The sequence below is a fragment of the Convolutriloba macropyga genome, chromosome 6, assembly GCF_964194025.1.
Source record: "Convolutriloba macropyga chromosome 6, txConMacr16.3, whole genome shotgun sequence".
Classification (NCBI taxonomy): domain Eukaryota; kingdom Metazoa; phylum Xenacoelomorpha; order Acoela; family Convolutidae; genus Convolutriloba; species Convolutriloba macropyga.
In genome coordinates this window covers 63,022,307-63,042,736 of record NC_134473.1, presented here as the reverse complement: position 1 = coordinate 63,042,736, position 20,430 = coordinate 63,022,307, and the positions used below count along the sequence as shown (strand labels likewise).

Genomic DNA, 20,430 nt, shown 5'->3' with positions numbered 1-20,430 from the left:
GCAGGACAGGTCGCTCTATATATTTTAGAAGCATTTTTCGCTCTACGTAAGTCACCATTTTCACCTTTGAGTTCTGACATACCTCACTCTGTTTCAAATGATTGGAAATTAAAATTTATTCAAAGCATTTACGCGCATTTCAAGATCAAAAACAAAATCAATAGAAAGGGATAAACTAGTTAAGCCCGGGCTCCATTTTAGGGGCTGAATTAACCATATTTATCTAATCCAACTGCGGACCGTGATGACTTTTTAATAGCCGCTGTAATCTTCTCAGTAGGCTATTATTGCGCACCTATTTTTACGACTCGAAGAGGAGTTTTCGTCACTCTTCACAGGAGTTTTCGTGACTCTTCACAGGATGCGCGTGAAAACAAGGATTAAGGTCAATCTGCTGATCAGAAGTCAAAAGCAGAGCGAAAGGGAGAGTGGTTTTTGTTCATGCAGTATTATAACAGAGCGAGAGAATTGAGTGCAATAAAAAATTTGCTAAGCGAGCAATATTTTCTGATCACATGCGGTTTTTTCAGTTTTAGTCTTAGCCAAAGGTATTTTTTAATAGCCGCCCTCAGTCTCTCAGCGGCTATTATTGAGGCGCTCTCTATTTTTTAAATCCGCGTTACCTTTTGATCAGGTTTTTCGTTTTTCATAAGTCACTGATTTCACGCTTGACTTTGACTTACTTCATTCACTGTTTCAACTGAATGGATTTTAAATTCTTTCATGCATTGAATTAAGCAATGTAGTGAATACGATCAAAGTCAAAAGAGCAAAATCAGAAGAGCGAAAGAAACAGGATAAGCATATAAAGCCCGGTCATTAAGTCATAGTGCATTAGGCTATCAGAGTTCATTAAAGCGATTGATAGCTGGCGTCAGTTTTATGCTTAAGAGCGTTCAGTTTAAAAATTGAATTGAGTGTAATTTTAGAATCTAACTGAATATGTAGAATTTGCACACCAAATAAAATAAAATGACACGAATATAATAATTCTGTCTATAATCTTGAATAGAAAATTTCTGTAAATTTTTCTTTTTCTGTTTCAATCGGAATGTGCGTCCAGCGGGACAACGGCGGCTGTTTTCCGTCAATTTTCCGGCTATGTTCTTATCTGTTATTGCTAGTAGTAGTATGTTTTGTATGGAGTAATTTTAATCAATATTTGTATTTCTTGATTGTGAGTTTTTGCTTAATGTTTTTTTGTTTGCTAGTTAATCGACAGGTATTTAATGATAAACCTTGTTTCTATGAGGAGTTAATTCAGTGTTAATTAGTGCAGTTTATATAAAATAAATGATACAAATTTGTAATTTTTTGTTTTTTTATTTTTTTTGTTGATTAAGATGTCTCTGGCAGGCAGATCTTGGTTTGGTCATTGATCGTGCAGGGAAAAATTCCAGATGGCTATCGCAGAGTAGTTGATGAGAAGCATTTTCTCGTTTCTTTTCTCTCTGTACCGTTTTGATTTTTTTCAATTGGTATTTGAATAAGCAGTGTTTTCTCAAGTGCTTTGCCAATAGTTTCGGAGTTGGAACTTGTGACAAAATTTAATCATATTTATCATATTTTAACAAATTGCGTTTTTCTCTTGTTTTTACTGTTTTTTGTTAATTTTATGTCTGTATCAAAATAACCATAAATGAGTAGACGCACTTTTTGGTTGCTCGGTAGTTAGTTGTCTGGGGTCTAAGTAAATATCTACTTCGAGTCAGTTCGGAGTCTTCCTGCTATTTTTTTTACTTTTTTGAGTAAAATTTTGTTTTGCTTTACCTCATTTTGCCGTTTTTCGACATTTCGAGTGAAATTCTTTTGACTTCCTTGGGCTAATTCCATTGTTCGCTCATTATGCTCAGAGTGCTTTTGAACAGAAGTTGCTCAGCAAATTAATCTTAATTGGACTCAGTCAGTATCGAAACATGGAATCAAATATAGAAACGAGATAAAGCCCAATTTTAGATGCCCGCTGCTTGAAGTTTATTCAAATAAGTCTTAGTGACCATCTCTATTGCTTATTGGTATTGATGCTAGCCCCTGTATCCTCTCATTAATTAACTTGAGTATGTCTAACAAAAAATTAAAGTTAGTCATTAAGTAGTTCGCACTACATCAATGAAATATGTATTTATTACTTCGTACTTCATCTTCGTACTTCGCACTTCATCAAGTTTTGCATCAATGAGTTTTTTTCCAGTTTTTCTGTTCTTTCAATCCCAATCGGTGTTGTGGGAATCAATGGCGGCTAATTTCCCGCAATCTGCCGGGTATTCTTAGCACTTTGTGAGTTTTTTGATTGTGTAATCTCAACAATGGGCGGTGTGGTCAACGGCGGCTATTTTCTGGTTGCCGGCTATGTTAAAACTTAAAAAACTTTAAACGAAGCACAAATTTTGCTATTTAGCACCCCTTGATATTCACTGCAAGAATTTGTTCTAAATCTGTAAACAACAGTCTAAGTGTTTGTTAATAGCCGCTGTCAGCCTCTCAACGACTATTATTTAGATGATCTCCCTCAAAGAATTTGAATTGTATTTGTGCGCTGTCTTTTTTTAAAGATATGTCCACACATTTTCATGATTTTTGAAGTCAAATTGGAGTAGTGATTTTGGTCATGCCGAAACAGGAAGTGGAGCGAAAGAGCGAGTGATTTTGTGGCCTGAAATTTTTCATTCTAATTTCAAAGTAGAGTGAGAAATCAGTGTTTTATCAAAAAATCGCATTCTCGCTAGTGGTTTTTGTTCACATGCGGCATTTTGACATTGAATTTCAGGGTTTTTTAAAAAAAATTTTAGATATGATTTTGGAAATGGTTTTCACAATTCAGTCATAGTCCGTTCTACGTCTATTTTTTTTATTTAGTCAATGAAACTTCTTCGATTTGTACGTCAGGACTTGTCCTGCTATTTTTTTAATTCGCTTTACCTTTTGATCCCGTTTTTCGGTTTACGTAGGACTTGTCCTGCTATTTTTTTTAATTCGCTTTGCCTTTTGATCCCCTTTTTCGGTTTACGTAAATCACGATTTTCACGTTTGACTTCTGACTTGCTTCTTTCATTGTTTCAACTGAATAGATTTGAAGTTCTTTCACGTATTGAATTAGGTAATGTAGTGAATACTACAAAATCATAGTCGAAGATCAAAAGAGACGGGATAAACCGATAAAGCCTGGTCATTGAGAATTAGGTTATCAAAGTTCATTAGAGTGTTTGCTAGCTGGCATTGGTATTAAGTTTATTACCTTTCAGTTTAGATGCTGAATTAAGTATATTTTTAGAATCCTAACTGAAATTGCCCGCCAAATTAGAACACTGAATAAATTTTTGGCACAAAAGAAAAACAAGCAGAAAAATGTTCGGTCAATTTATCTCTTATTTTTTTTCTGTTTCAATCACCATGTGCATCAAGGGCGTCAACGGCGGCTATTTTCCGGCAATCTGCGGGCTATATTTACATTTTTGACTCAATGCCACATTAAACTATCGGATTTTGTACTAAAATTTGATGTTAAAGTTGTAGAGCCGATTTGACTTATTTGACCCACCATTTGCTAAAGTTTGCTTATAGTGGCTCTTTATAAAGCGCGTTGTTGTCCTGTTACCGCCGGCATCATTGTTCAGTGCTTTTTCTCCTTATAAATATATTACAGATTTGAGTAATTTTAATTGCTCACCAACAAAGTTTGATGTAATTAGTGCAGTCATGGTCTTCAAGCAAAAATTTTTTTCTTTGTTCTTTTAATTGGCCGCACTTAGTGCTATCAAAACTGTCCCTAATTTGGTTTCTTTTTCACTCTAAACACATGTATTGGTCTATAATAAGGTCCAATAACATCTTACTACAAGTTACTACCTCCTGAAAAACAAGCTAAAATTTAATTGTGACGCCACCAGTCGTTTGATAGCACTTTTTCTTACTTTAGTGTTTTTGTTTTTAGGTTTTTTATCCCAGATAACTTACTTCACTCATTTTAAATTTAGGGTCATTTGAGGTTAATCTACGAGGGTGCAATATTAAGGAAGTACGTTTCTCATGCTTCTCTAGTGAAATGAAAAAGCATTTTGAATTATTCTTATGTTGAATACTTTTGTTTATGTAAGTTGTTTTGTAAGATCTATGTAACTTTGTGATCCTAAAGAAGAGCATGAATTTGAAAGGCTGGTTTTGGTTTATCGGGACCTTTACAATCTAAAGAATTGAAATTTTATTGGAGCTGATTTTTCAGAATTCTTCATACAATTTTTTGTCATTCGGACACAAGTCACTTTTCATATCAAGTTTCGATTAATGACAAACCCTATTTACGATCAAATGAGACCCAATAAACTTCAGTTTGACTGAACAATTTTAAATGAATTTGTTTTGCCTGCATCTCGCATTTTATAGTCCTATGGGTTACTCTGGTTAATTAAAAGTGCAATTGGCGTCGTAAATAGGGTTAGGTGAATGCTGCGAATGCCTAATGGCTATTAAGACTTTGAAAATGCTTTTTTGTTTCTTTTATTTTTGAATTTTTGTTCAAAATTTGGGTTCTTTTTAAAGTCCTGTCACGCTATTAATCTTCGAAATTTCCATTGGCGTTGAAGAGGGTCTTAGTTGAACATAGATAAGGTTATCAGCGAATAGCTTATAATTTCATTGAATCTATTGACTCTGAATACTACAAAATCAAAGTCGAAGATCAAAAGAGACGGGATAAACCGATAAAGCCTGGTCATTGAGAATTAGGTTATCAAAGTTCATTAGAGTGTTTGCTAGCTGACATTGGTATTAAGTTTATTACCTTTCAGTTTAGATGCTGAATTAAGTATGTTTTTAGAATCCTAACTGAAATTACCCGCCAAATTAGAACACTGAATTAGTTTTTGGCACAAAAGAAAAACAAGCAGAAAAATGTTCGGTCAATTTCTCTTCTTTTTTTCTGTTTCAATCACCATGTGCATCAAGGGCGTCAACGGCGGCTATTTTCCGGCAATCTGCGGGCTATGTTTACATTTTTGACTCAATGCCACATTAAACTATCGGATTTTGTACTAAAATTTGATCTTAAAGTTGTAGAGCCGATTTGACTTATTTGACCCACCATTTGCTAAAGTTTGCTTATAGTGGCTCTTTATAAAGCGCGTTGTTGTCCTGTGCTTTTTCTCCTTATAAATATATTACAGAGTTGAGTAATTTTAATTGCTCACGAACAAAGTTTGATGCAATTAGTGCAGTCATGGTCTTCAAGCAAAATTTTTTTCTTTGTTCTTTTAATTGGCCGCACTTAGTGCTATCAAAACTGTCCCTAATTTGGTTTCTTTTTCACTCTAAACACATGTATTGGTCTATAATAAGGTCCAATAACATCTTACTACAAGTTACTACCTCCTGAAAAACAAGCTAAAATTGAATCGTGACGCCACCAGTCGTTTGATAGCACTTTTTCTTACTTTAGTGTTTTTGTTTTTAGGTTTTTTATCCCAGATAACTTACTTCACTCATTTTAAATTTAGGGTCATTTGAGGTTAATCTACGAGGGTGCAATATTAAGGAAGTACGTTTCTAATGCTTCTCTAGTGAAATGAAAAAGCATTATGAATTATTCTTATGTTGAATACTTTTGTTTATGTAAGTTGTTTTGTAAGATCTATGTAACTTTGTGATCCTAAAGAAGAGCATGAATTTGAAAGGCTGGTTTTGGTTTATCGGGACCTTTACAATCTAAAGAATTGAAATTCCATTGGAGCTGATTTTTCAGAATTCTTCATACAATTTTTTGTCATTCGGTCACAAGTTATTTTTCATATCAAGGTTCGATTAATGACAAACCCAATTTACGATCAAATGAGACCCAATAAACTTCAGTTTGAATGAACAATTTTAAATGAATTTGCTTTGCCTGCATCTCGCATTTTTCTAGTCCGATGGGTTACTCTGGTTAATTAAAAGTGCAATTGGCGTCGTAAATAGGGTTAGGTGAATGCTGTGAGTGCCTAATGGCTATTAAGACTTTGAAAATGCTTTTTTGTTTCTTTTTTTTTGAATTTTTGTTCGAAATTTGGGTTCTTCTTAATTTCCTGTCTCGCTATCATTCTTCGAAATTTCCATTGGCGTTGAAGAGTGTCTTAGTTGAACATAGGTAAGGTTATCAGCGAATAGCTTATAATTTTATTGACTCCGACAGTTTTTTATTGCACTTTTTTGTTGATTTTGCGGTTTTTTCTTCTATTTGTTGAATTTGTACTCCTAAGACCTATTCTGATTAATGAATGATGTCATTGGCTTCCAAGAGATGCAACGCAACGCGTTTATTGTTTTCCGCTATTGGTTTTACTGACTCCGATACTACGAGTTGTCTTCAGAACTTAGTCCTTTTTGTTATATTTATTGATTTTTTGAAGTCACATTATCACAATACTGAGATATCCCATTGGCTTTGACAAAAAATTGCGTGGTTTTTGTGTGGTCATAGGATTTTTTTTATTAATGACAGCTAACAGTTGCTTGCTTTTAAGGTTTTAATTAACTTATTCAAGGCTACAAGGTGACAGCTAATGGTTTTGATAATTTTGGTTTGTTTTTCAAAATTTTAAGAACTTCGTTTGTTTTTTTCGAACTTCTTCTTTTTGTTCTTGTAATTTCAACCTCTTGGTTTTATGTTAAAGCAATGTTCTATATCTTGGACACTATGCGTTCTCTGAGGTGAGTGATCAGTTTTTGTGCTTTTTTGTTGTCCTTTAATATAATCTCGTTAATAAGAAGTACCACTGATTTTCATAATAGACCCAAGTGAGCGTATAAACCTCTCATTTAAATGTTAACTGAAGTAATACAAATAATATTTGAGTTTTCAATATATAATATTCAGATAGCAGCTGACGATCTTAATGGCTTCAATACTTGCTTTCATATATTTTGTTTGTAAATTTTTCTCTATTCCTTTATTTTTAAGTTATTTTGCAGTTGTGTCGTATGGCGTAATTTCACAGGAGACATCGCCCATTGATTTCTTGAAGACTTATATATGTAGTTCTATCTAAAAAATTTTTTGGTTAAAAGCTGTTGTCTTTCATGTTTTTTGAGATTTTAATACAAAATTTTTGATTTTCCTGGAACTTCCCCCCTTTTCTCATCTTTTTGTCGACTGGTTATCTAGTCCCGTTGTGAACAGGTTGCGTCTGCTTTGTAGTTAACTACAAAAATTGTGTATTTTGTGTTTTGTCTGATGGAATTTCTTTTGTTTCAATGTGCCTTTAAAATTAGTTGTTTGGTTTTTCTCGTAAGATGGCAGGCACATAAGTTCTGTAATACGGCAAGGCTTTTTTAAATTCATTTAGTAGTTTGAGTTTGGATCAATTCTTTGAACTCAAACATCTAATTAAACTTATCTCCATTTGGTAGATAATTAAGTCCAAAATGAGGATGAGTGGGGTCGGAACATTATGTGCAAACGCACATTACTGAGCCTCTTTGTTAGTCTCAAACACAGTTTGGAGCAATCATATCAGTCCTGATGTTCTTTTTTACCCAATTTTTCGTACTACCAACTTTTCGTCTGATCTTGTTTTTGTCCGAGCATTTGACTTTTCTTCCTCAAAAACAGTATAAACAGATAAATCCCGGAGGGCATTAATTTTCTTAGAGCCGTACAGCTAACTACAGTCTCGAAACTACAGTTCATCGAAACATAAATTCATGGTGTGAGGGGTGATTTAGAGTTTTCCCGACCTCATTCAACCCCCACCCCCATAAAACCACCGTCGCTGCCGCTCGGCAGTGGTTTGAGAGCAATTCACCCGACGTTGGTCAGTGTTTCATGTATTCATGTAATTAATTTGGTATTGTCTTTATAATCATTTTAATTTTTATTGGATTTCATTTTACTCATTTCATAGAAGTGAAAAATTGATTGTTTGCAGCCATGCGGAATGATAGCCATCAGTGTATAGAGTATCTTTGTGAGGAGTCACCAGAACAGCTGTCACTTACCAATCCGAGCTCTTCTCAAGGTACGTCCCACTCTTCCCTCTTCCATAAAGAAAACAACCTTTGTGTATCTTTTCAAATGTTCCAGGACATTTTTAGTAATTATTTCTCTCAATGTCTTCTCATTCTGATGAAAGTAGGTCGACTTAAAAGCAAGTCGAAAGTTACGTAATTATTGTAATAATTAGTAATTGATACGTTATTAACCGCTAAAACCTTGGGGTTGAATTAATATTGGTTTAATAATTGCTCCATAACAACGTTTTATTCAATTATTTTCCGTGTATCTTTTGACACAATTTTTTTTTGCTTGATTTTTGTAAACGTTTGTCCTTTTAGGACTCCAAGATGAGTATTGGTATTCAAGTTTTTTTTGCTCAGGCAAGTTTTTTTCATTACTTGAACTTTGACTTCGTCTTGGAACATTGAATTCTGTTTAAGAACGTTGACTTCTGATTTCAAACAATCGACTTTAATCCAGATACAAAGGTCCCTCCTCCTTACCCAAACTAATGACAGACAACCCGCCAGCCCTCCTACCGACCTACCTCTCCCAACTATCTACCCCTTTCCGCAAGAGCTCCCGTCAAACACCCGCACAATCCTAAGCTAAAATTTTTACACGTCTTTTTAAACACTTTTTATGCCTTTATTAGGAAATTAACTTTTTGTTATTTCTATTTTGTTTGGTGTATCTGGTTTAGGTAGGGTTAGTTTAGAGGGATCTTTTATGTTTATGCCCCCTCAGGACGTAATGCAGGCTCATTTAAAGATCACTTGCCATTTCATAGTAAATCATTGTAAAAATATGGCACGTGCGATTGGGGGCTGCAATTAATATGGTGGGGGGGTGGGGGGGGGGGGGGGGGGCACAAACGACAAAGATCCGTTCAGAGATTAAATTGCACGACTCTTCGAGTCGTTTCCGGTATTCCAGCGATTGTTTACATGCAAATTTTTTTGCTTGACCGCTTTGACTTTGAGTGACTTTTACGCCCTTGACTCAATTAGCGGCAGTTTACTACTAAAATGCAAATGAAAAGTGCGCTGAAATAAGTGTAATTTTTTAAAATCCTAATATTTGTAAATCTCTGGTGCCATCATTTTAAATTGGTGTAGAATTTCGTATTTAGACTAGGTTAATAGTCGGAGAGACACTACCACCCGAAATCCTAACTTGAAAGGTGTATTTTGGTGGGAAGGTTTTCTTCAAAGTTTACTCACGGTGTCCCCGGCTTGCTCTGTCTCCGGCTCAGAATCAACTCGGTTGCTCAAAGATAAATTGATATAATTTGATAGAATAAATCAATAGATTCAAGAATAAATCAATTGGGTTTTAAGCAACAGAAAATAATTCAAATTACTATATTGGAATTTATCACAAGATCCCAAACTCTCTAAATCAAACTGAATAAGTAAAGTTGTCTGCTCTGATATCAGCCTCACGAATCTCTCGTTCTTGGCTCTCGATATTCTTTACGAAAGTCTTTCTTCTATTAAGAAGGACCGACTTTACTTGATATCAGCTATTCCCTCTCTCTGATTTTGTTACTCAAGTTGAACTCCTCTACGATGTCAGAGTTATTCGGAGCCTTCTATAGCTCTGCTGCCACAACAACAACCATGTTGATTTGCTCCCTCTTAGCAACTACTCGAATCACGACGTATTACAAGGCGTGAACAACAACTTTGTTCAAACCGCTGCCATGGACAACAAATGGTCCTTACTTACACTTACGTAAAATTCGTTATGACTTCAAAAGAACAATTGAATGACCTGAACGCCTTCTTTATACATTGCTGACTTCTATTCAAGCTATTCAAACTAGAACAATAGCAGTATCAGACTTATGACGCTACCAATTAATCAATCGGTCAAACTATGAACTCAAGAATCTAAGCCTTATTTGGAAGTCTAAAGTTCCCCCCATGGTATCTCTAAAACAAATTCCCTAGAAGTGACAACAGCGGAACTTGCCTCAAGGTATGCACTAACTCCCCATGAAGTTTGAGCATGCTGAGATAACTAGCTTTTATAAAAATAAACCACTGAGAAAATAATTCTTTTACCTACTCAACTTTTAGATCCACATTGATTTGTCCCACTAACACTCGGCTCACCAAATGGTGTTTAAATGCAAGCCAATTAACATGCTAACAACTTGTTGCGGACCGATTTTTGAATTTCAAGTTGTATCCATTTTTATTGCCACATTTTGCGAGAAAAGTAGGATTTCACAAATTCTACAATTGGTCATATGAAGTTGGGGGTCTTTCCCATTATGTACCCCAGCTTAGTGGTCAAATAACCTATAGCCCTCCCGAATCGTGGTAAATATACCATAATGGGGGCTATAATTTTATTGGGGGGGCTATAATCGTAAAGACCAGAAGTTGGGTGTTATTTATCAGGTGAATTAATATTTGAGTGGGTTTAGGAGAGTTTCCCCTGCACATGGTCAAGTCCAGACAAGCAATAACAGCCTTGATCGAACAAGGTGCCAGCACAGAGGCAAGGAACAGTGTTGGCAAGACAGCTCTCCATGTAATGTGTGATCGGAGGAACCTCAAATGTCTGCTGCGACTGCTGGCTTGTGATGCGAATCCAGACGCCCAAGATGACAATGGCAACACTCCCATGCACTGTGCAGTCCTAACTCATAAGGCCATCAACAGTAAGTCAAGGTATAGTAACGGTAACAAGCTCATTCCTCAGATTAGCGCGCATCTTCTGTTTATAGTAACCTTTTTTATTTTTAAGTTGAACCAAATGTGCCCCCTTAAAGGGGGGGGGGGGGGGAGGGAGCGAGCGAGCAGAACAAATCTTGCAAGTTATTTTGGGTCTCTTCCATTATAGACTCCGCCCACAGTTAAGTAGTCATATAACCTTATAACATATATATCCCACTATAATGGTAATTATACCATAATGGGGGGGGGGGGGGCTATATTTTCGTGATGGGGGGGGGGGGGGGTGGGCTATAATGGGAAAGACTTTTTATTTTTATTAATTGTTATTTTATTGACTTTCTATTAATTGTTATTGAGTTGCATGTTTAGCTTCTCTGACAGCCACTCTCAAAGGTATGCTTGTGTTTGATTGAATATTTGATGATTCCATTCCATGATTTCTCATTTTGTGAACATTGATTGAGACTCAGATGATATCTTGATCCTTGTCTGTTCCATCTGTCAATCTGATTCTAAAAGTGATCTCATTAGGTCTCAGTAATAAAGATGTTGGCTCTGCGTACTGACACACAGATCAAAAGTCGAGCTAATCATAACCATGTATATTTTGGACGAAATACTGATCATTTTGCCGACAGATGGTTTTTACTAGATTTATCGCTATTGGTTTCAAGCACCAATGCTGAAAAGAACCTTAATATTTAGTAAAGCATTGATTTCGAAAGATATAAACCATCTAGCCAACGATAAACACTGACTCTTTTGCTCTATGGAGAAAAATCGGATTAGTCGTTAAAATCTTTCAAAATTATAAATGAAGCGAACATCAAGTGATAAGAGTATTACAATATCGGAAAATTTTGTGAAGAAATTGCAGCAACTATAGATAAATGAATTATAATGAAGAAAGTGCAATCGAAAAAGTTCCTAAAGATGAGAATTGCATTATTTCTGATTACGGGATAGATCTCAGAAAATCATCCTTAATTGCAAACGAATTTTTGTTTCGTGCAATTGTTGAATTTGGTGTTATTCCATGAGATATATTGTGACAAAGACCCAGAGAGACCATTGCAAATACCGCTTTTGTGAATCCAACATGCAAAACTGCAATTGGTGACCTTCTTCAATTCATAATTAATGAAGTCAACAAAAAATGAGATTTCAGAGATTGTTAAAAAGTTTTCTTTACTTCAGTGTTCGAAAAAAGATAATCCGCTAGATCCAATGAACTGTTATCATATTCCTGACACCAGTCCGATATCAAAATGTTCTGAATGTTTAATGCAATGGAGTAGTTTTAGAAAGCAAGTGATTGTTTAATTTAAATAATAGGATGTTAAGTTGTGAAACAATAAACCATGGTGTACCTAAGGAACATTTCTTGGAATCCTTATTTTTATATGTTTCAGGAGTTTTTTTGAAAGAAAAAGAAAGGGTACTTTGAAACCTTTAATAGGTGGTACGTGTCTGCAGATTGTCTTTTAAACTAAGCAAAGTAGTTCTGTACAATTTTCGATAGATGATTGCAACATTTAAATGATTATTACTCTGTGAGTCAATTTACCATTTATCCGTGGTTTTTTAGTTTTTGTGAAATTTTGATAATTAGCTGAAGTTAAATCTCCCAAAAACATTACCACTGTGAGCTATGTTTTTTTGAAACTATGATTTTGTAGTTTGAGTCATGAGTTTAACCTTGCATGGTAGTGTTTAATTGCTCTCGAACGAAGTTTGAAGCAATTGTCGCTAACGTGTTGGTCTTTTTTAATGCAAATTTTTTGCTTGACCATTTTTGCGCTTTTGTTCTAAACATTCTGTGACTTCTTAAGTGACTTTTTCAGGCTTCACTAACGTCTTCATTTTGAGTGATTTCAATTGCTCTCATTCTGAAATGAAGTTTTTGTTGCTAATTTAAAATTTTGTTAGCAGTTGAGGTTTAATGCCGTTGTAGCTTAGTGGTTAAGATGTTTAATTGCTCTTGAACGAAGTTCATAGCAATTATTGTAAATGTGTGTGTCTTTTTTATGCAAAATTTTCGCTTGACAATTTTGACTTTTCGAGTGACTTTTACGCCCTTGTCTTTTTGTTTCGCGTGATCTAAAATTCTCTGTCAATCACAATTTCAAGCAGCTGAACTCAATTGGCGGCAATTAGTCGCATTTAGCCCCCCCCCCCCCCCCCGACTGAAGCAGGCTGCAATTCATTAGAGCTCCCACGAGTCGTTCGAGAGCAATTCTTCCGACGTTTAGTCGGTTATGTTTGATTAAGGTGACTGTTATCCTGGAGGCTGGAGGTCGCTGGTTCGAACTGTCAGGTCCGAGTCAGGACCCCTGAATTAAATTGCTCCGCCTGTCGTTCGAGACCAATTCATCCGACGTTAGTCGGTTTATGTTCTGTTTTCTGTTGTCCTCTGTATTGATGGTCTTGAGATTGGGAAAATCTTACAAACATCTCGAATTGTGCTTTAGTTTTTGCTAAATATTTTTTAATGATTTGAATATCGGCTTTGTGAGGTACTCATGTGAGGTGCAATCAAGAAGGAATATCCGACGACATTATATTGATTGGTAACATAGTTATTGCTCTTTGCAGGTCTTATAGAGAATGTGATCTCCATTCGAAATGTAAACCTTATGAAGTAATTTGAATACAAATTATAAAATTTTAAAATGAATTTCGACTATGATTTTAGGCTGGGTTGTCAAATATGACGAGGTGGTGATTGACTTGGTGCGTGCTCTGTTGGTGTTCGGGGCAGACCCTGACAAATTGAATTCCGACGGTGTCTCTGTCAGACATATTATTGCTTGTCAGACCAAAGACCCACGCCTCCTTCGAACCCTGGTGGATGTTGGGGCTGTAAGGTGTCCTAATCAAACAGCTGCAGCACCTATCAAAAGTGAAATCAAACGTAAGTTCACCTGTCCGGTTGATGTTGAGAAAAGTACGCTTTCAACTCGCTTTTAAGTGAAAATGGTCGCATTGTTGCGCCATTGTTTGCTGATTGCTTCACAAAATTTCTCTCTTTTCTCGCCTTTTCACATAATTGGAGACGAGAAATTGATGCAAAAGAGAACCTTAAAAATATTACTACCCTATTTTTAACTTTTAAAAAATCGAGCACTATCTTAGTTACTCTCGAAATTATTAACAACTCAGTTTTCCTTTCTAGTTTTTTTAATATAACTGTCAGCCGCGTGGTAATGAGAAGGCCAATTGCGTGACTCTCTACAAAAATTATTTAATTACCCTCAAACGAAGTTAGTGCGCCCGATTTTTGTCTGACCAACGAATTCAAGGCTTCGTCTTGATGAACGGACAAGCTTGTAAAGCCCAGGGGGTATTAAGTTGCTGAGCAATTCTCTAAGAGTTCGACTAGTGTCTACGTATATGTGCCGAAAAAGACTGCTGAGGAGGTATAATTGCATGATTTGGAGGTGAATTCTGGGAAATTTAAACCGAATTACCGCCATCCACACAATGAGGCTAGCTTACTCAAGCATAAGCTACCTACTATCAAAGTCAACCGTTATCAGTCGTTAGAGAGCAGTTCGCACGACTTAAGTTAGTTATCGTCGCCACATTTTTTGGAAAAAAAATGGGAGAACGTTATTGCAGTCCCTTCTTTTGTTAATAATTTTTAGAGAACATCGCAGACTAACATATGTGGTTTCAAAATTGAAGCTCTCAGAGTTCAAATTTTTACTACAGAGAAATTTCAAGAATTTTGCGTTTTGGAAAATGTTTTTGAACCTTATTATTTCATGTCCACTTGGCCTAAATTTTTTTAGAGCATTTTACGTTTAACCATAGCCTAAATTTAACGTTTTTTTATGATATAAGAGAAGGTATGGCTTCTTCGTTGGCATCCGAGACCAATCTTTGTTTTATTCTTGTTTTACTGATGCCAGATAACTATTAATATTTTAACGGTATCTCAGAACGATATCTGGAAGATCCGAAACAAGAAAAGACTCTTGTGAAAGACTTTTGTGAAAATAGATTTGAGACAAATTTTCAGCACAATTTTAGACAATTTGATCAAATTTTGAAGTTATTTTTTTACTTTTTTTCCTACTCGTTTTTCGTTTTTGTGATATTTGAAGAAAGAATAAGCAAAAATCAGCTGAACAAATATCATAATTGATTAATCGTTTCTAAATATTTGTGGAATTATGACGATTACTCGTATTGAACTTCCGCAAACGAGGAAACGTTGTTTTATAAGTTTGGCGAAAGGGACACTGGTATGAAATCAAGCAAAAAGTAATGGTTTCTAATTAAGAACTTCTTTTTCGAACTCTGAGAATTGACGAGAACTGCGATAAATGACAGACTGTCTTTTAATGTATTTCATTTTTTTTTCAATCTTGTTAGAGCTGAAAGCTGAGCGGAGCTATATTGCGGTGATCTTGGTTTTTTGTTTTGTCATCTGACGCTCTTTTTCGTTTTACTTTTGTTCACAAAGCAAAACTGAAAAATTTCTGAATGACTTCTTCCTCTCACTAACGGCATTTGCGCGCGTGACGTCACTTCTCTCTCTCTCTCTCTATCTCTCTGGTAAAAGTTTGTAGGTGAATTGCGTGATTAGATTTTGATCATACGCGTTTTACTTCACTCAATTTGCACTATTTTGCACTCGTTTTACTACACTATTTGCCGACAATCTGCCGGCTTTGTTTTTAATTGCTCTCAAACGAAGCTTGTACAATTGTATTAGCTCTGTTGGTCCTTTTATGCGATTTTTCGCTCGACCGATTTTTCGTCTGACGCTTTTGTCTTTTCGCCCTCAAAAACGGGGTAAACTGGTAGCGCCCGGCGTGCATTAAGTTCACTGAGAGCCTTTCAGCTTACTAGTCTACAAGTATGCGATTCACAGAAACTGTTTTGGAGACCAATACTTATGGTGTGAAGGGCGGTTCTTAGAGGTTGACCGACCCCCACCCACATTAGCCCCTCTCACTTTACCCCCAATCCCCACCCCTTAACATCGTTCAGGCCGTAAGGATCACGTGCAGCCAAAGACCCCCTCACACCGCCCCCCCCCCCCGCTGCGCTCACCTCACGCCCCTTCAATTAAGCTAAATCTAGCCTCACTAAAACGTGATCTAGCTCACTAAAACGTGGCTAGCTACTGACGAAGCCAACCGCTCGCTGGTCGTTTGAGAGCAATTCGCCCGACGTTAGTTGGTTATGTTTAAAAGAGCTGGGTCGCTGCTTTTTTTCAGTTTGTTCTTTTTCATTGCTCGCCTGCATAGTTACTTTGTTGTTAATTATCGTAACAGCGTTTAGTATTCAATTTCTATGCAGCTTAGTTTGATTAGTTTCTCAGCTTTTGTTTTTATTGATTTTGAATGACTTGAGCTCAAATAGAAAGGTTTTTTACTTTTGTATTTTTCGAATTCATTAATAATCGAAACCTAATTAAATCATCTGGACAAGAACCAAAATTCCTTTTTTTAAAATGAAATCAACAAGTTAGTCAAGTTTTGATTTTATCAGTTCTTCGAATTCTAGTTCAGGACTTCGCGCTGTTCTTTTTTGACCTCTACATACTAGTTTTTTTTATTATTCATTCTTATTGAAATGATTTTAAACAAACGTTTCTCAGCAAACAATTTGCAGAATTTGGATTAATTTTTTGTCTGACTCCAAGTTTTAGTTTCAATCGAGATAGTTAAAAAATGCGAAATGAATAGTTATACTGTGCAATAATGCAGTTTTGTGAAACAACGTGTTATGGCTACCAAAAGGGCGTCTCGAGAGCACTTCACTGAAAAGAGAGGAAGTAAAAAAAAAATTTGCCTCTGTTTTCTTTATGGTGAATAGCCGCCATCATCTTCTCAGCCGGCTATTATAGCGCTCCTAATTTTTTTTACAATCCAAGAATTGGATTGTATTGGTGTTCTGTCTTTTTTTATTTTTGTAAGATGTTTTCACACCTGTTTTCATGACTTTGAGCTTTCAAAACGGGATAAACAGGTAAAGCTCAGCGGGCATCAAGTTTCATTAGAGGCCCGCGTTTTGTAGTCCCTCAAGTACTCAGAGTGGTGAAGCTACTGGGAAGGCCGTAATTAAGGTTAAAAGGTCATTTTTGGGAGTTTTTGAGCCTAAAATAATGAAATTTTTAGCCCTTTTTCGTCATTTTTTGGATTTTTTCTTAGATCAGTCTGAAATTGAGGTTTATTAAAGTTGATAAAGGTCCTTTGCAAGACGTAACTGCTTTTTACGGCCACTTTAAGCGCTATATCTATTGCTACTCCAAACATAAACACGGTAATTTATACTAGTTTTTTCAAATTTTTTGAAAATTTGTGTCATTTTTTGAGTTGTTTCAGACTTTGATGTCAAAAAAGCTCCTCTGGGGTTTGATAATAGGTAATTGCATAGTTTCTAGTGGTAATGAAGTGGTTTTAAACATTTTAACTTCATGAATTTTACCAATTTTTTTAAATCAAACTTGGTTTTTTTTTCAAATTTTCTGACATTTATGGTCGTTATTCAAGTTTTTCAGCCCCAGGGGTCAAGAAGCCTGATCTAGGGTTTACTAACAGTTTACTGAAAATATATTTGGGCCAAGGAATGGTATTCAACATTTTAATATCTTTTACCAATTTTTTTGATAAAGTTGCGATTTTTTTTCTTTAAATTTTTGAAATTTTTATTCAGTGGCGAGTGAACCTCCTATTAGGTTTGCTAGTATTTTACAACATAGTCTCTAGGGGCAATAAACTAGTTTCCAATTTTTTAATTTTGCAATTGTAGGGAGTTTTTTAAATAAAGCTTGCAATTTAAAATTTTCGGTTGTTTTCAAATTTTTCGATTTTTTTGTCATTCTCTTACTATCTTTACTGGCCAACAAAACTTTTTAAATGTTGTAGACTGTTTACAAAACAGGACTCCAGGGTCAAAAAAATTGTTTTGACCTTTTTTATAGCCCTATTTTTGGAAATTTTCAAATTTTCTCTTCTCAGTTTCTTGATGCATTTGTCATATTTTTCCAGTTTATCTACTTTTAGTGGCAGATTCATCTCTTTCAAGGTTTTTGCGTGAGTTAATGAGTATTTTGAAATGAGTCGTATGTGGCCTTCAAGTTAAAAGCTTCAAGGGTTTTAACAATGATCGTTTTTTTGGTTAGTTTTTTTTATTCTTTTAGTTTCTCAACTTTTGAGATTTTGTCTTGTTGGCTGGGATTGTTCAATTGATCTGCTGGTCAGGTTCATTAGGTCTTTCTTTCATTCAATTATTTGGATTGTATTTCAGGACTTGTCTTGCTTTGTTTCTTTACTTTGTCGAACTTTTTTTCGCTTTACCTTTTTGCCGCTTTTTCAGCTTTTTGCGTGAAATCTTTTTGACTTCTCTAGGCTAGTTTCTCTCTTCTCTCATTCAGCTAAGAATGAATTTGAGCGTCAGTTGCTCAGCAAAGAAATTCAAAATGAACAGAGTCAGAATAAAAAATTGAAGTCAGAAATAGAAACGGGATAAACCCATAAAGCCCAATTTTAGATGCGCGCTATTTGAACGTCGTTCCTATAAGTCTTAGTTACCATCTCTTATGCTTATTGGTGTTGATAGTAGCTCCTGTAGCCTCTCTCTAAGAAGCAGAATCATGTGCAACTACAAAATGCCATCAAAATAAATCGGATTTAAAAAATGTTTTTGTACAAAAATCTTTTTTTTTCGATATCTTCTATTCTTTCAATCCCAATCATGCTTATTGGAATCAAAGGCGGCTATTTTCCGGCAATCTGCCGGCTATGTTTTTGTTTTTGAAGATATAGCGTGAAAACCATCTAGTTATTAAATTTTATTGACTGTTCTACGAACTACTGTTGCTAACCATAATGAAATTCCTGCGTAAAGCACAATTCTGTTCATTTTCACTTTGGAAGTCATTCGTAATTTTCTTATTTCTCTTAGTTATAAGTTAGAAACAGCAACCAGATCAACTGATGAAGCAGTATTAAAGTTGGACTTTACTGGATTAGTTGGTAGCCACGCACAGAATCATTACAGCCGTCTTGGAAATTACTCTAAACGACATTTGTAGCAATTATATTAGTCCTGTTGATTTATTTTGTAATTTTTTGCTTGACCGATTTTCTCAGTAAAGCTGTCCTCAAAGGCAGGATAAACTGGAGGCAAGATAAGCCCGGAGGGCATTAAGTTGCCGACCAGCTCTTTAAAGAACCCCACCCCCCCCCCCCCCCCCAACCCCACCCCACCCCTCTGGAACCTTTGATCTGATTGCTAATTGTATTCAAACTTTCATATAAGTATCGTAAAGCCTGTAATGTATTAGATTGATTAATAGCCGCCTCATCTCAGTCGGCTATTATAGCGCTCCTATTTTTTCTACAATTCAAAGAATTTGAATTGTATTGGGGCGCTGTCTTTTTTTAAGCTCTGTTTACACGTTTTCATGATTTTTGAAGTCAAATTGGAGTAGTGATTTTTGGTCACGCCGAAACAGGAAGTGGAGCGAAAAAGCGAGTGGTTTTGCGGCGTTAAATTTTTTCACTTTTTAAAGCAGTTTTTCACTTTTTAAAGCAGTGAGAAAATGGTGTTTGAACAAAATTTCGCTTTCTCGCTAGTTGGTTTTTGTTCACATGAGGCAGTTTCTCTTTGATTTTTACTGTTTTTTTTTCGATTATTTGTATCAAATTTTTCTCTGAGTGGTTTCCCAATCCATTCATAGTTCTTTCTAGGCCTAGTTTTTGTTTGAACCAAATTTTTCGCTAGTGTTTTTTGTTCACATGCGGCATTTTGACATTGATTTTCTGTTTTTTTATTATAGCTGCGAAGCTGTAAGCTGAGCGTAGCTATATTGCGGTGCTCTTGGTTTTTTTGTTTCGTCGTCTGACGCTCTTTTTTCGTTTTACATTTGTTCGCACAGCAAAGCTGAAAAAGTCAAATTTTCTGAATGACTTCTTCCTCTCACTAACGGCATCTGTTTCTATCTCTATTATATGGCACGCAGGTCTATTCTTTCGCAGCTATTCCGGCAATATGCCGGCTATGTTTTAATCTGATTTTTATAGAATTGGTTTTATAAGTTCACTCATAGTCCGTTCTAAGTCCAGTTTTTTGTTTAGTCAATGGAAATTCTTTGAATTGTACGTGAGGACTTGTCCTGCTGTTTTTTGTTTTTTTTTAAAATAACTTAATCTCAATGTTGTCAAACTAATTGTTCTCTTCGGACATCTAACAGGGATTATTCGTTGTCAGGTCAAAGCTAAATCATTCTTTGGGTTGAAGTTATACTAGGTTTGCTTTTTGGCTATGCTTTTTCTGTTTTTTGCTTCGTCGTACTAAAATTTTTTGGTTTAACTTAAGTTCTCAGCTTGTTCAACATTTTGCGTGGAATCTTCTCGACTTCTCTAGGTTAATTTCAATCTTCTCTCGTTCTGCTATAGAGTGTTGTTAGACAGCATTTGTTCAGCAAAGTAATTCAAAATGAACAGACTCACTATCAAAAAACGAAATCGGAAATAGAAACGGGATAAACCCATAAAGCCTAATTTTAGATGCCCGTTACTCGAACTTTGTTCTTCGTCACAATCTCCAATGCTTATTGGTATTGATACTAGTCCCTGTGTGGTCTCACTACGAAACAGAAGTATTTTCAGCTCCGAAATGGCATCAAAATAGTTCGCAGTTTATAGTTATTTGCACAAAAATCATCTAGTATATTCTCTGCTTTCAATCCCAATCTTGGTTATGGGAATCAACGGAGGATTTTTTCCGGCAATCTGCAGGGTTCGTTTAATAGCT

The 20,430-nt window shown here is 35.6% G+C and overlaps 1 protein-coding gene across 2 annotated transcripts in view; it reads left to right on the top strand.

Annotated features, from left to right (window-relative positions):
- The window catches only part of LOC142341844 (85/88 kDa calcium-independent phospholipase A2-like), a 61,700-nt gene that overhangs the window by 21,092 nt on the left and 20,178 nt on the right, over positions 1-20,430 (top strand). The window contains exons 4-7 of one of the 2 annotated variants that reach the window (XM_075393103.1): positions 7,896-7,985; positions 10,401-10,637; positions 11,023-11,046; positions 13,349-13,567. In XM_075393103.1, coding sequence (XP_075249218.1) covers positions 7,896-7,985; positions 10,401-10,637; positions 11,023-11,046; positions 13,349-13,567 — 570 coding nt within the window. The remainder of the gene's footprint in view (positions 1-7,895; positions 7,986-10,400; positions 10,638-11,022; positions 11,047-13,348; positions 13,568-20,430) is intronic. The other variant, XM_075393104.1, reaches the window with a different exon arrangement.